Consider the following 14,740-nt stretch of genomic DNA (forward strand, 5'->3'; position numbering starts at 1 on the left):
GGATGGATATAGTTAATTAACTTGCAAGTGACTGCAATTAACAAGGGTTATTTGGAGAAATGAAGCTAAACCCTGAAATGCTGTTCCCACAAAACAGCCCAGCCTACGAGCTATGACTTCTGTCTAGTCCAGCCAGAAAGCAAATGTCAAAATCTCCTGCACTTACATATATATCTTCTGTCCCCCAAACCTGTGCTTATACTATGAAAGCAAGCTTTGGAACATGGCACGAAACAGCACTAAATGTTGATATATGCCATCGTGATGGGGGACACCCCCATCTGCTCTATTGTMAGTATCTTTATGAGCTTAATCCTACAAATCTTACCCTTAAATTAAACTGAGCATCTTATCTTTCAGTCCCACTGAGACAGAATTTCCCACATAACTCTCTGACTGGGTAATGTTCTGGGTAAYGATGTTTCACAGGATTCATTCTGCCCGTGCTGATGGTAGGAGACTTTGGTTGAGGCTAAAGGACATGAATTTGAAGGATTTTCTGAAAGTGTGAACACATTGTAACAGCTAGACTTTTAAAAACAAAGCTTCCTTGTGTGCAAAATACTCTTTGSGAGGGAGAGAGAGAGAATGAAGAAAATGTTCCCTAATTTATTACTGAATGCTTGTGAAAGACTTAATATTCGTAATATCAGCGGCGTGCCAGAGTCAACGGAGGAGACCATGCGGTGGGTCTCTGCATGTTTCCAGGCAAAGCTTTGCCAAAGCTCTTTAATCTTCAGCATTTCAGTGGAAAGAATTTGCTGAACAAAGAACTGCAACCGCATATGCGACCTGTGCACAGCAGTTTGTAAGGAGCTGWGGTGGAGGTATGCTCTACCAAAAGTCCTATCGTTGTGGCTGAGCTCTTAAGGTTTTATGGGAAGGCCTGACCTGTGCAGTTCTAAAAGCTGGTCCGGAAGCTTCCGCTGCCAGTGGCTGCCCAAGAGGATCTTTCTCTTACAGTGAGAGGCTGGGTTTTCTGAGCTTGGTTGAAGGAGTCAGATGCTCAATCCTCAGCAAATCGCAGTGCTACAAAAGCTTCCAAGACACTGCTCAGCTGTCGTGTGCAATAAAATCTCTTTTTTTCCAGGTGTGAAACTGAGAAGGGATGTGTTCCCCAGTTTAATTTTTCCTGCTTAAGTGAATTCCTGTAAGCCAACTAGCCAGTGCATGCAGGTTTTTTTTTTTCTTTTCTTTTTTCCCCCACACAAGTGTGTGCTATGCAGATTGCTGCATAAAGCTTGTGCAAGTGTTTCTTTGTGAGCAGGTGAATGGACTTTGAGGCGACTGAGAGCCTCCTTKACTATCCCCTTAACTCTCCCAAAGTCCCTTTTTAAAGTTTGTGGTAGTAGCTTTTTACTGCGCTAGGGCCCTGACTGCTTACATGTTGTGCTGTAGCTTTCAGTCTTCCTGCTTGGGTGACCAAAGCTTTTGAAGGGGAGCAAACCAAAGGGCATCCAATGGATATCACACAATCTTGCTCGTGCTCCACTAAATTTATTGTCATTTGAGTGAAAATCTCTCTCTGATGATGATGATTCCTTGTGTGCTTGAGGTTACTGAAACCCCAAGGATTGCTCACAGTGTGGGATTCACAGCATGGCTTCAGGGTTAAGGTTTGGGAGCTTTCTGTGTGTTCATTAATGATAATAGATGTGATGATTTTATTTATGTCAAACGATACCTGCTTTTCAGAAAGGCCCTTTGCTGTTTTGCACTGAGCTGGGCTTCTTGCTGAATGTGTGTGTACAGAGCTCCATGTACACAGCTGGCTGGTGCAGTGAATTTTAGGGGTGCCCAGAATTTCACTTGACCCCTTGAGTCACTGGCTGAGTAGCCCAGTTTGTCTCATAGGAATGACTGTCGGGTTGTGCTTGCCAACTTCTTTGACTTCCTAAATCTTTATCTCTTGTAAGTTTTAAGCATAGTATGACACTTCCCCCTCCCTGTCGGACCCACTCCACTGTCATGTTTTTTAATCCAAGAAGCACAATGTGGAAAAGAGCTTAAGTCCTTTCTAATGAGAAGCAGCCAGGAGTCATGCTGGCAAGTTAACCTCTTGTGAACAGACTGTTCCCTGCCCTGCGTTGGTTTCATAGGCCAGTTTTGCTCCCACAAGCCAAAAAACAAAAAAAAAACACCCTTAATGAGGCAGAATTTGCTGCACTGCATTGCTGAGTGAGCAGAGGTAACCACTCCAAACCAGGGACTAGCCTAGAGTTTGTGCATACATGGGAATTGTGAATATTTCCAGGCTGTGCACTGCTGCTTTTGCCTTCCAACAAGGAATCAGTGCCATTGCTTGACAGTGCAATTTTTGATATACATATGTCTCTGTATATACTTATATGCTGTCTCAACAGCATATAAGCATATACTTGGTCTTAGGCTTATTTTTAGCACAAGTGAAGTAACTGGTATTCTTCAGAGGCTTAAATTAATGTATGCTTATRCTTCTGCTTAGATTGGAGACTAAGTGCAGAGCTCCTTTTCTTAGTCAGCTCTGAACCATACAATTCCTCAGAAGAGAAAAAGGTATCTAATAAGAACAAGCAAATAAAAATCTAGAGCAGCTGAGCTGTTATTCCTATGGCCTGGGGAGAACACATTGAGAAGAAAACAGAATGGCCGAATTATTCTCAGTATACACAAGGTAATGCAGGAGCCAAAGGCACCAGATTGTATAAAATCTCTGGATGCTATCTCTTTGTCAGCTTTTATGATAATATAAGTCATGTCTCTCCTGAATTAAAAAAAAAAAAAAATGCCTGTGTAGTTTTTATTTGTTAATCTGCCACATGCCCCATTACTTCATTTAAAGCTGCATTCACTCTCAACACCAGTGCTTCGCTTGTACAACCTGACCATGACTGATGGCTTGTTGCTTGCAATGCAGCTTCTCTGCTGGCAATTACTTTATTTACTGCTTGCCTGAAAAACAATAATGCATTCCCTTGTGGGCACAAAAGCTGATTAGCATCAGTAATTAATAAAGCAGATGTTTGTGTGTGACTTCCCCTTTCTTGGAGGCAGATAATCTTCCACATAGGTTTACAAGAGAGGGATTCACCAGGCGATGTTGTCAACTCCCCAGTGATGCGAGRAACATGGGACTCAGCAGAGAGGTGGGTAACTCATCCCATCCACCTTTCATCCATTTCATAGGAATCAGCCTCTGGAGGGTAACRATCATTGCACAGAACTAAGTATTGCCCTTACTGAGATCATTCCTGAGAATTGCTTAGCATTTAATTCCTAAAGTGACTGCCAGGAACTCAACAGAGCTATGTACTATTTGTGGAATGGCTAAGGGTGATTTTTTGCCATTCCAAAGAAATTTAGTGCTGTTATTTCAGGAGAACTCAGCACCTAGACTGARGGCTTGTGTTTCTTAAGAACTCAATTTCCGCTCAATTGGAGGAAAAAAATGCCCTCAGCACTAAGTGCATCAGCTTATCTGAAGAGTAAAAGCATATGAAGTATGTGATCCCTGTGGGCTTTCAAATCAGCTGCCCTAGATTTTAGAGACCCACTTCTGAAGACCAGAGCTTCAAAGATAGGGATTTTCCTTGTGGGAGCAGGTCATGGTATTCCCTCCATTCTTCTCCTGTGAAAGTGCTCTGGGTGTCAGAGCAAGGAGTGGACGGGGTGACGATGGGCCTCTAAAGAAGGCAGAGACTTTCTAGCTTTCCTGGCATCGCTGGATATCGTGGCAGGAGGGACAGGGGTGGTTTCATTCCCCTGCCATGGGGCTCTCCTGCAGCCGTGTAACAGTTGTGCCTTTGCTGTCGAATCRTTCTCAGCCCTGTTTCAGAAACTGCTGACTGCTAAAGTGGCTTCAGCCTTGGGAAGCTCCGGTTTTAGAAAACACCTTCTTGCCATCACCCRATGTCCAATCGCCCCAGCAAGGCGGGAGGAGACGGGAAGCCACATCAGCATCCCATCCTTGGCTGCTCTCATTCCCTCGGTGGGATGCAAGGCGCTGCCCCAGCATCTACTTGGCCTCCTCTACTTCTTGTTGAGCCCTGGGCTAAGAGCAATTTAAATGGGAAGTTTATTTCTCAATCTGCTTTTCCTATTGTTCCTGCCTCCATTACAATAATTACTCTTTCTTGAGGGTCATTCAGAGTTCAGCTTTGTGGAGAAATCATTACTCTTGATTAAAGGACCATCTGCTTTTTCATTTAATTATTCTTTGAAAGACRTGCCGGGGTTTTCCAGAGCTTTTCATTTAGCTCCTGAGAAGAGACTTCTAATTGTTTGTCGGGATGTTGGAAGAGAAATGCAAGATGTTGTCAACAGCAAGGCCAGGGAACGCAGCAGGTACTTAGAGGAAGAAGTGTGCCCCAAAAAAAAGTTCACCATCGCTGCATGAAATTGAAACAAAGATAGAAAAAACGTAAGAAGAAAATATACTAGATATTGTACAAATACTATTGAATGAACTGTGTGGTCCAGTGTAAGACAAAACTAATATTTTTTGGGCATACTGAGAGCATACAGGCTGATTGGTGTGTTTCTTAAATTATGAGCTGCTTGAGTTATCTGATTATTTGAGAACTGTTTTATTTATTTTTTAAAAAAAGGTTTCTGATGGAATTTCTGATTGTGCCTTTCAGAAGCAAAAGGACAAAATGTAATTTTATTTCATGAATGAGATCCTATTTATTCACTGATTCTAAAGAGTCACTTTTTTACCCCTCAAAATTGCTGATTTTTTGAGGATTGGCAATACTGAAATGATATTGAACAGGCTCATCATTAGYGCTTAGGACTTCCAGCCTCAGTCTTAAGTTGTGTGGCAGAAGGGGACAAGCTTGGGTTGCTGGGCGTCCAGTAGACTCCTTCCTTGCACAGATTGGCTTATAACTGGAAGGGAAACTTTACATGGGGATAGTGACCTTAAGTGGGATAGTGACCTTAACTATTACAGTGATATAATGTCAGCGTGCCCAATGCATGGAGAAAAGGCAGATTCAGCATCCCATGGGAGCCATGAAATAGTTTTGCACAGACAAAAGACGCTACTGCTGCCCCTGGCTCTCCTCTCCTGTGTTGTGCTTGTGGTCAGGGAGCTGCAGCCTTTGAGTTGAACTTTGCTTCTGGGTTCAAAAGTTGGTGGTGTGAGTAGGAGAGCAGGGAGAGTTTCTGGAAGGCCTGGCTGCTGTGTGCTGGAAGCRGTCAACAGTTTTGCAACACAGGAGCCCTTCCTCAGAAAAATGTCATTTTGCCTCAGCCGCAGCTCTGAGGTACTGATTCCACAAGGATGAAACTCTTGCTTGAAACCCCACAGCGAAACTCCCCCACCTACAAGGCGCCAGTATTTAGAACACTTCCTAAGTACAGAGGAAGCTATGCTGAAGGCTTTGCTTCCCAGGGCTCCAAACACAGACTTTYCCATGTTTCTGCCTGGGCTGTAGCCTATTTATGGGCAATACAGTCACTGTCTGCATTGGGCCTCTGCCATTTGGGATGAATGATTATTCATGTAAGGAAGGGCAACAAATCTCTTCCTCCTGCAACGTGTCATCACGTGAGACTAAAAAGAAGCTCAGGGTGATGCTTGGAGGCGGAACAGGCCAGCACCGTGGTGTCAAAGCACAGGCAGGAGGGAACAGAGCTGTGTTGTGCCATACTCTTGCTCAGTGTCTGCCTGCAGAAATAGCCATGACTGTGCTGAGAGCTGGCTTATTGCCTTCCAGTGTGAACTGAAGCTACTGCAAGTACAGGACTTAAGCTGCAGTGAGGTGACCACAGCATGGTTGTGACTGGTGTGCCTGCATGGCCCAAGTGCCCCAAGGGCTGGGCAAAGTTCTAGCTTTTCCTGGGCATTAACAAGAGCTGTTTCTCCCTGCCACTGCCCTCAGTATGTAAGGGAAAGTATAAAGCCTTTTCTGTCAGACCTCAGCTCTGAGCGGCTCTGAGGAAGAAATGATATAAACACCCTGGATCCCAAAGTCAATGATTTTCTTATCCGGATTTCCTTGTGTTGGAGTGGGGGCAACTTTATTTGTGTGCCTAGGACTTGCCTGAAGGTGGATCTGGATAACAGCAGCTCTGGCATGGACGTTTCGTCCACCCTGAGTGCAAACATATGAGGTGGTGATCTGCAGGTGGTCTTCCTCCTCCCTCACTCTGCAAACAAATTCTGCAGGCTGCCTTTGGGCTTGGCTGGGCACAGGGGGCCACACGGAGCAGCTCCAGCAGTTGAGGTGCTGTTTGATGGAGGCCTGAGACAGCAGGGCCAGCACAGGGCAGAGGGAAGAGACACGGTGGGTACCTTGGAAGTGCAGTGACTGATTTGGACCAGAGCCAACTGCTCCCGTTGGTGACAGTCATTGGCAGTACCACAGAGGGTCTTCACTCTACAAGACACTAAGAGAACTCTTAATGTTGAGTTTTTAAACTGCTCCAGTCTGGATCTAAAGCCGGTTAGAGGAAAGAAAAATGGAGACAAAGTCCTGCAGCTGTTACCAGCTTTGGCTTGTCCCCATGTCCCTGTCCCGTCTCTGCATGCACCATAGTGCTTCAGCAGTGCCCATGTGTTCCTCCAGTTAGACAAACCACGATGTTCTCTTGCTGTGGAATTAGTTGCACAGCTTGCTGCCAGCTGCAGGGTTTTTATCCTATGATAATTCTCATGTTGGATGTTGCCAGTCCTCAGCGGGCTACCCACAGGCTTTCCAGTCAGTGCACAAGATCTTTCTTTTTCRTTATGAGGCTGTGTTGCAACAGGGCAGATATTACTTCTTAAGGCATAAAAAAAGCCCTCTCTTAGCCTAGCAAAAGCCCAATATCCTAAATCTCACATGAGCTAGCTGTGTAATGCTGCTACATTAAGTCCTTTCTTTCTAAACTTAGGATTTCTGGCAGGATGGGAAAGCCAATCTTGTGGTTATGAGATGAAACTGAGCAATAGGTCTGGGAAGCCAACCCCACCCCATGCCCCTCTGACCCGGAGCAGAGCAATTAATGTAGGAGAGGAGGTAATGCCAGTGCTGTGGAGGTGGATATAGGAAATGACATAGTGTTTTGTGCTAGAGGTCATATTTGTATCTTAAAATGCTCTGTGGCTTTTTTTTTTTTTTTTTTTTTTAACAGTAAAGAGAAGTAAATTGCTAGGACAACCCATGAGGAGGCAGAGCCTGGAAAACTCTCCAAGTTCCGGGACCCATGTGGGAAAGCAGCCGCCTCCGTCCGTATCCCAAAGGAGGGCTGTGGTCAATGTAATTCCAACCTGGGCAGGATGGCTCTTGTCATGCCAAGATCTCACTTATACCTTGTCCCTTCCCTGAGGGACAGGGGTGACAGGTATGTCTCTACAAACAYGAGTTTGAAAATAAAACAGCCTTAGGTTTGCCCCAATACAGAGAAATTCCGTGGATTTTAACTCTTTGCTATGCAAAGCACTGACCGTGCTGTAGAGAAAACGGAGCATCATCCCAAAGCAGTCATGTTCTCAAGCCCCAGCAGCTCCCATGAGAAGTATATGGAGAGGATTAAAAAAGGTGTGAGGCACCTGTGGTGCTGCCATGTAGATGGGTTCTATGCCAACACAAAGGGGCCGTTCAAGGAGGTAGGTAGCTGGCTGCGTGATCCAAACTGCTGAGCCCAAGGGCTAGGGTTAGCTGTCAGCTAACAGTTTCATGAACAACCTTCACCTTGCTGGCAGCGGCCAATCTTTGTCTTCGGTTAATACCTTTACTGATATCTGATCTGGAAAAGCGGTGTTAAACAATAAATATTGAAGCAAAACCTTATCTGTGGTCTGGGTCCAGCTGGGCTCTGCCCTACYGCATTTTCATTTCTTCTTTTGAGTAGTATTACTGATGGTAGTGGGATCAGAGACAAGATGAGGCAGTAGTTACCAAAAAAGAGGCCCTAGACTGGCCTGCAAGATATAAAAAGCCACCCTTCTCGGAAATTAAATGAACTCAACCACCCCCAAGGTCATTCTGAGCATCCAAGGAACTCTTTCCATTGCCTGGCATAACGGTTGCCTTTGTGGGAGGCATGTGGCTGACTTTAGGCTGTTGCCTGCTGTGGATATAACTGTGGAGGGCCACCATAGCCACAAAAGAAGGCAGCCCCCATCCCTACATATTCTGAAACCTGGAAGTCCTCACCTCAGCTTCCCAAGTGGCCCCACCATCTTGTGGCACCATTACCACAAGACATGTTCAGAAAACATGAGTTCATCTGCCCGGGTTTGGACTGGTTCTGCTCATATGCTGTGGGAATACACGAGCAAAAGCAGGGATGTTCTGTTGCGTAAAAACAGGCTGCCCGTCTCTGCTTTAGGGACTTCATATTCATAGGAATATTTTCTTAGGGTGCCGGTTCCTGCTGAGAGTGTTAAGTGTTCATTTACACTATCTGAACATGCCTTTCAGGGGTTTAATAAATGACTTGACTGAGAAAAAAATCAAATAAAGCATTATTTACTTAAACTGAAATATACCAGGCAAAGAATCACAGCCCTGTGCCCAATCTATAGGCTGGGCCTCAGGAAGTTGGCTCACACCTAGGAAGCACCAATTCCTCCAGGGAGCTTTGCTATCCACAGCACAGCTCAGGGATGCCTTGAGGCCTCTGTGGCCCATGGGAAGCGGATAAGAAACAGGTGCAGGGGTGTGAGATGATGGTCCTGCCTTGGTCCTGACAGTCCATCAGCAAACAGGCCCCTCGGAGGTGAGGGTGGGAAGCAGCAGAGTTGTGAGGAGGAGCAGTGATCCTGGGAGGCTCACAAATAGCTACTGTCCGTGAGGTGGATTTAGAGATTTTTGCTGTTCCAAGCAGGGAGGTGGGTGATGATTAATGACAATAGTTTGGTTTCTCTTTAGGGGACTCAAATCTTTCAGCCTGTTGCCTGTCTGTGGCCCTGAGGCCTCATCACCCCTCTACGCAGCCCTGGTGAGGCCACATCTGGAGACTCTGTCCAGTTCTGGGCTCCCCAGGACGGGAGGGATGTGGAGCTGCTGGAGAGAGCCCAGCGTGGGGCTATGAGGCCTGGAACATCTGTCCTGTGAGCAAAGGCTGAGGGAGCTGGGCCTGTTCAGCCTCGAGAAGAGAAGGCCGAGGGGGAACCTGATCAGTGTCTATAAACACCTCAAGGGAGGCAGTGAGGAGGAGGGGGYGGCCTCTTTTCAGTGGTGGCCAGCGACAGAACTAGAGGAAACGGCCACAAGCTGAGGCACCAAAAKTTCCACAGGAATTTAAGGAAACACTTTTTGACAGTGAGGGTGACAGAGCCTGGAACAGGCTGCCCAGAGAGGTTGTGGAGTCTCCTTTGGAGATCTTCATACCCGCTTGGATGCAGCCCTGTGCCCCGTGCTCTGCGTGACCCTGCACGTGCAGGGGCTGGACTAGATGATCTCTGGAGATCCCTTCCAACCCCAATTCCCAAGGAATCTGCGATTGTACTATGGCATCTCCTGCCTCACTCCCGTGCTCCCCACTCTCGTCCCCAGGCGCTGCGGGAGCGCGGAGCTGTTTGGGGAAGCAAACAGGGGCGCGGGCCGCCTCATCTGTGGGGAAACGTTCCTGGCGCTGGTGCAGCGTTCTGCTTCGCCGGCACGCGCAGGAGGCGGACAGGGCCCCGCGCGGAGGCGGGCGAGGGGCCGGCCGCGGGCGTCCCGCGGCCCGGAGCCGCCCTCACTGTCGCTGTGTCCGCAGGGCGCGCGCCACGACGCGGGCAGGGCTCCTGGCGGCGGCCGCCGTGCTGCTGCTGCTGGCCGGCGCGGCGCTGGGCGCCGAGCAGCGCCCGCCCATGCTCGTGGGCGCGCCCGCCCCCGTGGCGCACAACGACGAGGGGCTGCAGCGCGCGCTGCGCTTCGCCATGGCGCAGTACAACCGGGAGAGCAACGACAAGTACTCGAGCCGCGTGGCGCGGATCATCAGCGCCAAGAGGCAGGTCGGTGCCGCCGCCGCCGCCATCCCGCGGGCAGMGACGCGTCTGAACGCGGCCTCCGGGGCGGCGAGAGGGTCCCTGGCGTGCGGGACGGGCTGGCGGGGCACGGCTGGCCTGGGGCACTTGGCGGCCGCTTGGGTGCCAGCCAGTGACTTGGGGCACCTGCAGTTAACACATTCTTATGTATTTAGGTCGCCTGCCATGTGACTGACTTGGGGGAGGGACTTGCAGAATTTTGTTAGCAGCTGGGATTCCTTTTTTTAGCCTTAAGGCTTCAGTTCATGGATTGGCACGATGCTGTGGAAGCCTCCCATGCAAGGCTTTGAAACAGAGCATGAAGGGCTGGGYTTCAAACTGTTCGTTTTATTTTTCTCTCCCCTCTTCCTTTCCACAGAAGGCAAATAAAAACCTCAGGCATAGCTTGTGCGTGCCTGGAGTTYGAGTTACTGAAGATGACAGTAATTTGCCTGTGCTGCTTATGACTGACACGTGACTTTGTTTACTGTTTAAGGAAGCTGCGCTGTGCTGAATTTACCCACTTGCCCTGTCTTCTGGTCTTTAACAGGTGTAAAAGGTGTAAAATGTCTTTTTTTGGGAAAGTTGCTCCACACCATCTTGTGTCTCTCTCTCTCTCTCTCTCTCATTTTTTTTTCCCCTCAGTTTAAATAGTGTAATCAGAAAACTGCCTTGCTTTCTGTTAGGCTCCTCCCTGCAGAGAGGCCTCCTGTATGTGCTGTAAATAAATCCCCTTCTGCCGGTTGTCTCCTTGCAGATCGTGGCTGGAATCAGGTATATCATCGAAGTTGAGATTGGCCGGACAAACTGCCCAAAGTCAGTACCTCACCTCCAGGATTGTGCTTTCCATGAGGCACCAGGAATGGCCAAGGTAGGCTCTGAAACAGCGTGTCCAGCTCCGTGAGCTTTCAACCACTTCCCTCCATCTGATCTAGAGCGGAGTTATGCGTGGCGTCACTCATCTGCTTTGTGCTTACTGAGGTGGAGCTGCTGTGGAACTTGCCTGGCTAGCAAAGTAAATGTGGTCTTTTAGCCTCTTCCCTAAGCGTGGTCCTGAGGCTGTAGCACATGGAGTGTGTGCCTCGGTCTCCTGAAATTGCCTGTGGCTTTGATCCCAGGAATATGCAGGAGAAAAGGATTGCTAATCAGGATTGATTTCAGGTCTCCTGGCCTGGTGCCCAGTGCAGTGTCCCTAAATCCTCCCTGCTCCTGTTGTCTCATGGTGATACAAACGAGCTTGACTTTTTTTTTATTATTCTCCTATCGATACTCGTTATTGCTAATAGCACTCTGGCCAAGGGGTGATAGTGAATGGTGGGATGGGGATACCCCAATTCTCTGTACCCACCCAGCCAAGTTGGGCCCAAATTCTGTCTAATTACAGAAACTCTTTAGGGACCACTTCAGCCTCTCAGACGAGAGAGCACTGAATGTGTTTCTGCCTTGATCGGATCAGAGCCTTGTCCCATAGAATTTCATTACTGGTGTTAATCACTGTGTGGTTTCTGTGCTGAATGTCCCTGCACAGATGAGAACYGTAACTGCATGCAAGTGCTCTGTTAAGCACCTCCCTAGAAACTTGTTGTGTATGACTGCTGCAGCTAGAGTCCTGGAATGATGGGGTAGAGGCACACAAATGAGTTAGTGGCACAAATGTCCTTACCCGTGCTCGAGGAGTTACGTCAGTATTGCCCTGGCTGAAAACTTTCCAGTGGTGGGAACGTGAAAGTGAGCAGGGGAAGGTTGAGAGAAGTGGTTAGTATGGAGCACAAGAGTAGTATTGCAGAATATGAGGAATATGAATCTGGAGAGCAGCAAGAGTGATGCATAGTCTTGTTCACAGAAAATGAAATTGAAAAATTCTACACAGAAAATTTCTCTGTGTAGAAAAAATGGTCGGTGATCTATTTTATGCAATCTGTAACTATCTCTTTCTTTTCTCCTTAGCGTTCCACTTGCAACTTTGTAGTGTACGCTGTTCCTTGGCTAAACCAAACTAAACTGCTGAAAAGCACCTGCCAGTAAGTCTCATTGGTTCCAGCAGAGACCAGCAACTTATTACTCAGATTTTAAAAAAGAAAGCAATAACCTGAAYTGAGATGGGCTGTGTCTGTCCCTGTTAACTCAAACACTTACGTATGCTTGTGCTATGCAAGTTAAACTATGTAACCTTCCTTTAAAGCACAGTATGATTTCTACTTTGTTTTCCTTGTTTTCCTTTATAATAATGTTTTGGAGCAGTTGTTTCCAGGCTTGTATTCTCCAAACTTTCCCAATAAAACAACTCCCACATCTGAATTCCTAAAAAATAATAAATAAAAAAAGTTGGCATTTCTCTTAAGTGACTACTGTAAGCATTAAAGTTTAATTAATCATTAATGTGTAGTCTTCTTTGTGATGAGCTGCTTTGTTGTGCTGAATGTGGAGGGTTTTCTTTTAGTGAAATAGTCTATCATGCATAGAAGGTAGAGAGAAGAATGTGAAGTCCTGTTTGCAGGAAAGCAGTGTCTCCTCTGTCCTACCCAGTGACTTACCTGTCCCCAGCATCTTGGCAATGCTTCTTGTATGTCCCGGTGTTGCTTTTGAAAGCAGTGGAAACAATATGCTTTGCAACAATTGCTTTTGTAAAGGGCAACCCTCAATTTGAATGTCTAATCAGGGCAAACATCTTTAAATTGGCAGGCAGAGAGATCAGCACCCAAGAACACTTGCAGGGGAAGAGAACTTGCAGGGGAACTTGCTTATTGAACTAAGATCAGTTTGGACTGTAGGGACAAGTTGTTTGYTTGTTTTTCTGGCACAAAAGTGGGGGTAAAGGAGATACCAGTGACCTACTTAGCGGAGTAGTCTAGTGATACATAAATGGAAAAATAAYAAGTGGTGTGAAGTGGATAACTGATAATGTTGGGAAGAGGACCCAACGCTGTAGCGCTTGTGCAGTTTATGGTACATGGGCTGCGTTCACAGAACCCACTGTTATTCCTTGAGTGTGGAAGCTGTCCCAGAAGCAAACCTGTAAATTCAAGAGTTTGCATAAGACTGCTGGGATCTTCCACTCAGTCAGGCATATCCTTGCATGCCACCACATTTGGGATTGATGTGAGTTTCACAGGGAACATAGCTATGGATCTAGAGAAAAAAAAAAATGTATTTTTTAAGCCAAAGCTTAAAACCGTGGTGTAAGAGATAAGGAAGCTTCACCAAGTAGGAATTGAGACTTGAGAGAGGTCTGCTTTTTTTTTGTTGTTGTTATTTTTATTTTATTTTATTTTTTAAATTGTGGCAGTCCTGTGGGAAAGGGCAGAATCTCTTTAAAAAAAATGAAATCTTCAGCTATCAGGGAAAGTTGCCAGATTGAGAGAAGGAGCCATGAGAGTRGATGAAGGTGGTGAGGTGAATGGTGAAGAAACTCTGTGTTTTGTATAGGCCTGATAGTTCCAAGTCTCTRTCTTGGTAAGAGCCACTTAAGGGAAAATAGGACAAAAACTTCCAAAGGGAGACACAGCTGCCTAGTGAAGGGGTGAATTTTTTCAGGGCTCTCGTACGTTCTGAAGAGATGAGACAACTTGCAGAAAGCTGACTTTAGTCCAGCACGAGTGATAGGACTCACAGCCAAGCAGTACTGCATGAAAAAAAGAACTTATGGTAACTAGGAAATCCTTCTTAAGTGGTTTAGTGGCCCTAAATGTCCTCCCTGGGAGCATGTCTTCTGTGCTCTGCCCTCCCTTCCAGGGGGAAGGCGACCTCCTACCATTGCTCCAGTTTAATGAGTTGGGTGTTTGATGGTTGGATGTTCCTCCAGAAATTATACTCCCCATAACTACTAAGGGGAACGTGTTGAGACAACACCTTCCTGTTACTCATGAGATGAATGATTATGCAGATGTTGCTCTGCTAAGCTACTGTCTCAGTAACCCAGCTCACAGAGTGAATCATCATGCCAAACCTCTCAGATGCCCTTTCTTGTTTTTCTAATTCTCCCTTCGCTCATGTGTGCTTATTTCCTTTTTGTGGCTTATCTGTGCAAGGACTGGGCAGTGGTGAAGGGGCTCCATAATGGTGCTTTTGGTAGGTTTGCCTGGGCTCTTTGCTTCTCCATTTTATAGAGTCATATGGCTGGAAAAGCATTGTTGTTGGAAAACACCTTCAAGATCATCAAGTCCAACCCTAAACCCTTCGACACCATGCCTACTAAACCATGTCCCTAAGTGCCTCATCTACACGTTTCTTCAACACTGACAGAGACAGTGACCACCAGTTGCCTGGGCAGCCTGTTCCAATGTTTGACTACTTTTTCCGTGTAGAAATTCTTCCTAATGTCTAACCTGAAACTCCCCTGGTGCAACTTGAGACCATTTCCTCTTGTCTTATCTGTAGAGCCTCCTCTTCTCCACACTAGATAACCCCAGCTCCCTCAGGTGCTCCTCATAAGGTCTGTGCTCCAGCCCCTTCACAGTTGCCCTTCCCTGGACACACTCCGGCACCTCAATGTCTTTCTTGTARTGAGGGGCCYAAAACTGAACCCAGGATTCGAGGTGCGGTCTCAGCAGCACTGAGTACAGGGGAATGGTCACTTCCCTGCTCCTGCTGGCCTCACTGTTCCTGATAGCAGCCAGGAGGCCGCGGGCCTTCTCGGCCCCCTGCRCACACTGCTGGCTCGTGTTCACTGASACCCCCGGGTCCTTTTCTGCTGCACAGCCCTCCAGCYGCTCTGCCCCAAGCCTGCAGGGCTGCATGGGGTTGTTGTGACCCAAGGGCAGGACCTGGCACTTGATCTTGTTGAACCTCATTCCGTTGGTCTCTACCCATTGACCC

At 47.1% G+C, this 14,740-nt stretch overlaps 1 protein-coding gene across 1 annotated transcript; it reads left to right on the forward strand.

The window, feature by feature from the left end:
* Positions 1–588: 588 nt before the first annotated feature.
* LOC112949346 (cystatin-like) lies at positions 589–12,224 on the forward strand. The gene is made up of 4 exons (XM_026041738.1): positions 589–686; positions 9,676–9,913; positions 10,683–10,796; positions 11,873–12,224. Exons 1-4 carry the CDS (start codon positions 589–591, stop codon positions 11,948–11,950), a joined length of 528 nt encoding a protein of 175 aa, XP_025897523.1. The 3' UTR covers positions 11,951–12,224.
* Positions 12,225–14,740: the final 2,516 nt, after the last annotated feature.

This window comes from Nothoprocta perdicaria, unplaced genomic scaffold, assembly GCF_003342845.1.
Source record: "Nothoprocta perdicaria isolate Ctin4 unplaced genomic scaffold, notPer1 scaffold_290, whole genome shotgun sequence".
Lineage (NCBI taxonomy): Eukaryota > Metazoa > Chordata > Aves > Tinamiformes > Tinamidae > Nothoprocta > Nothoprocta perdicaria.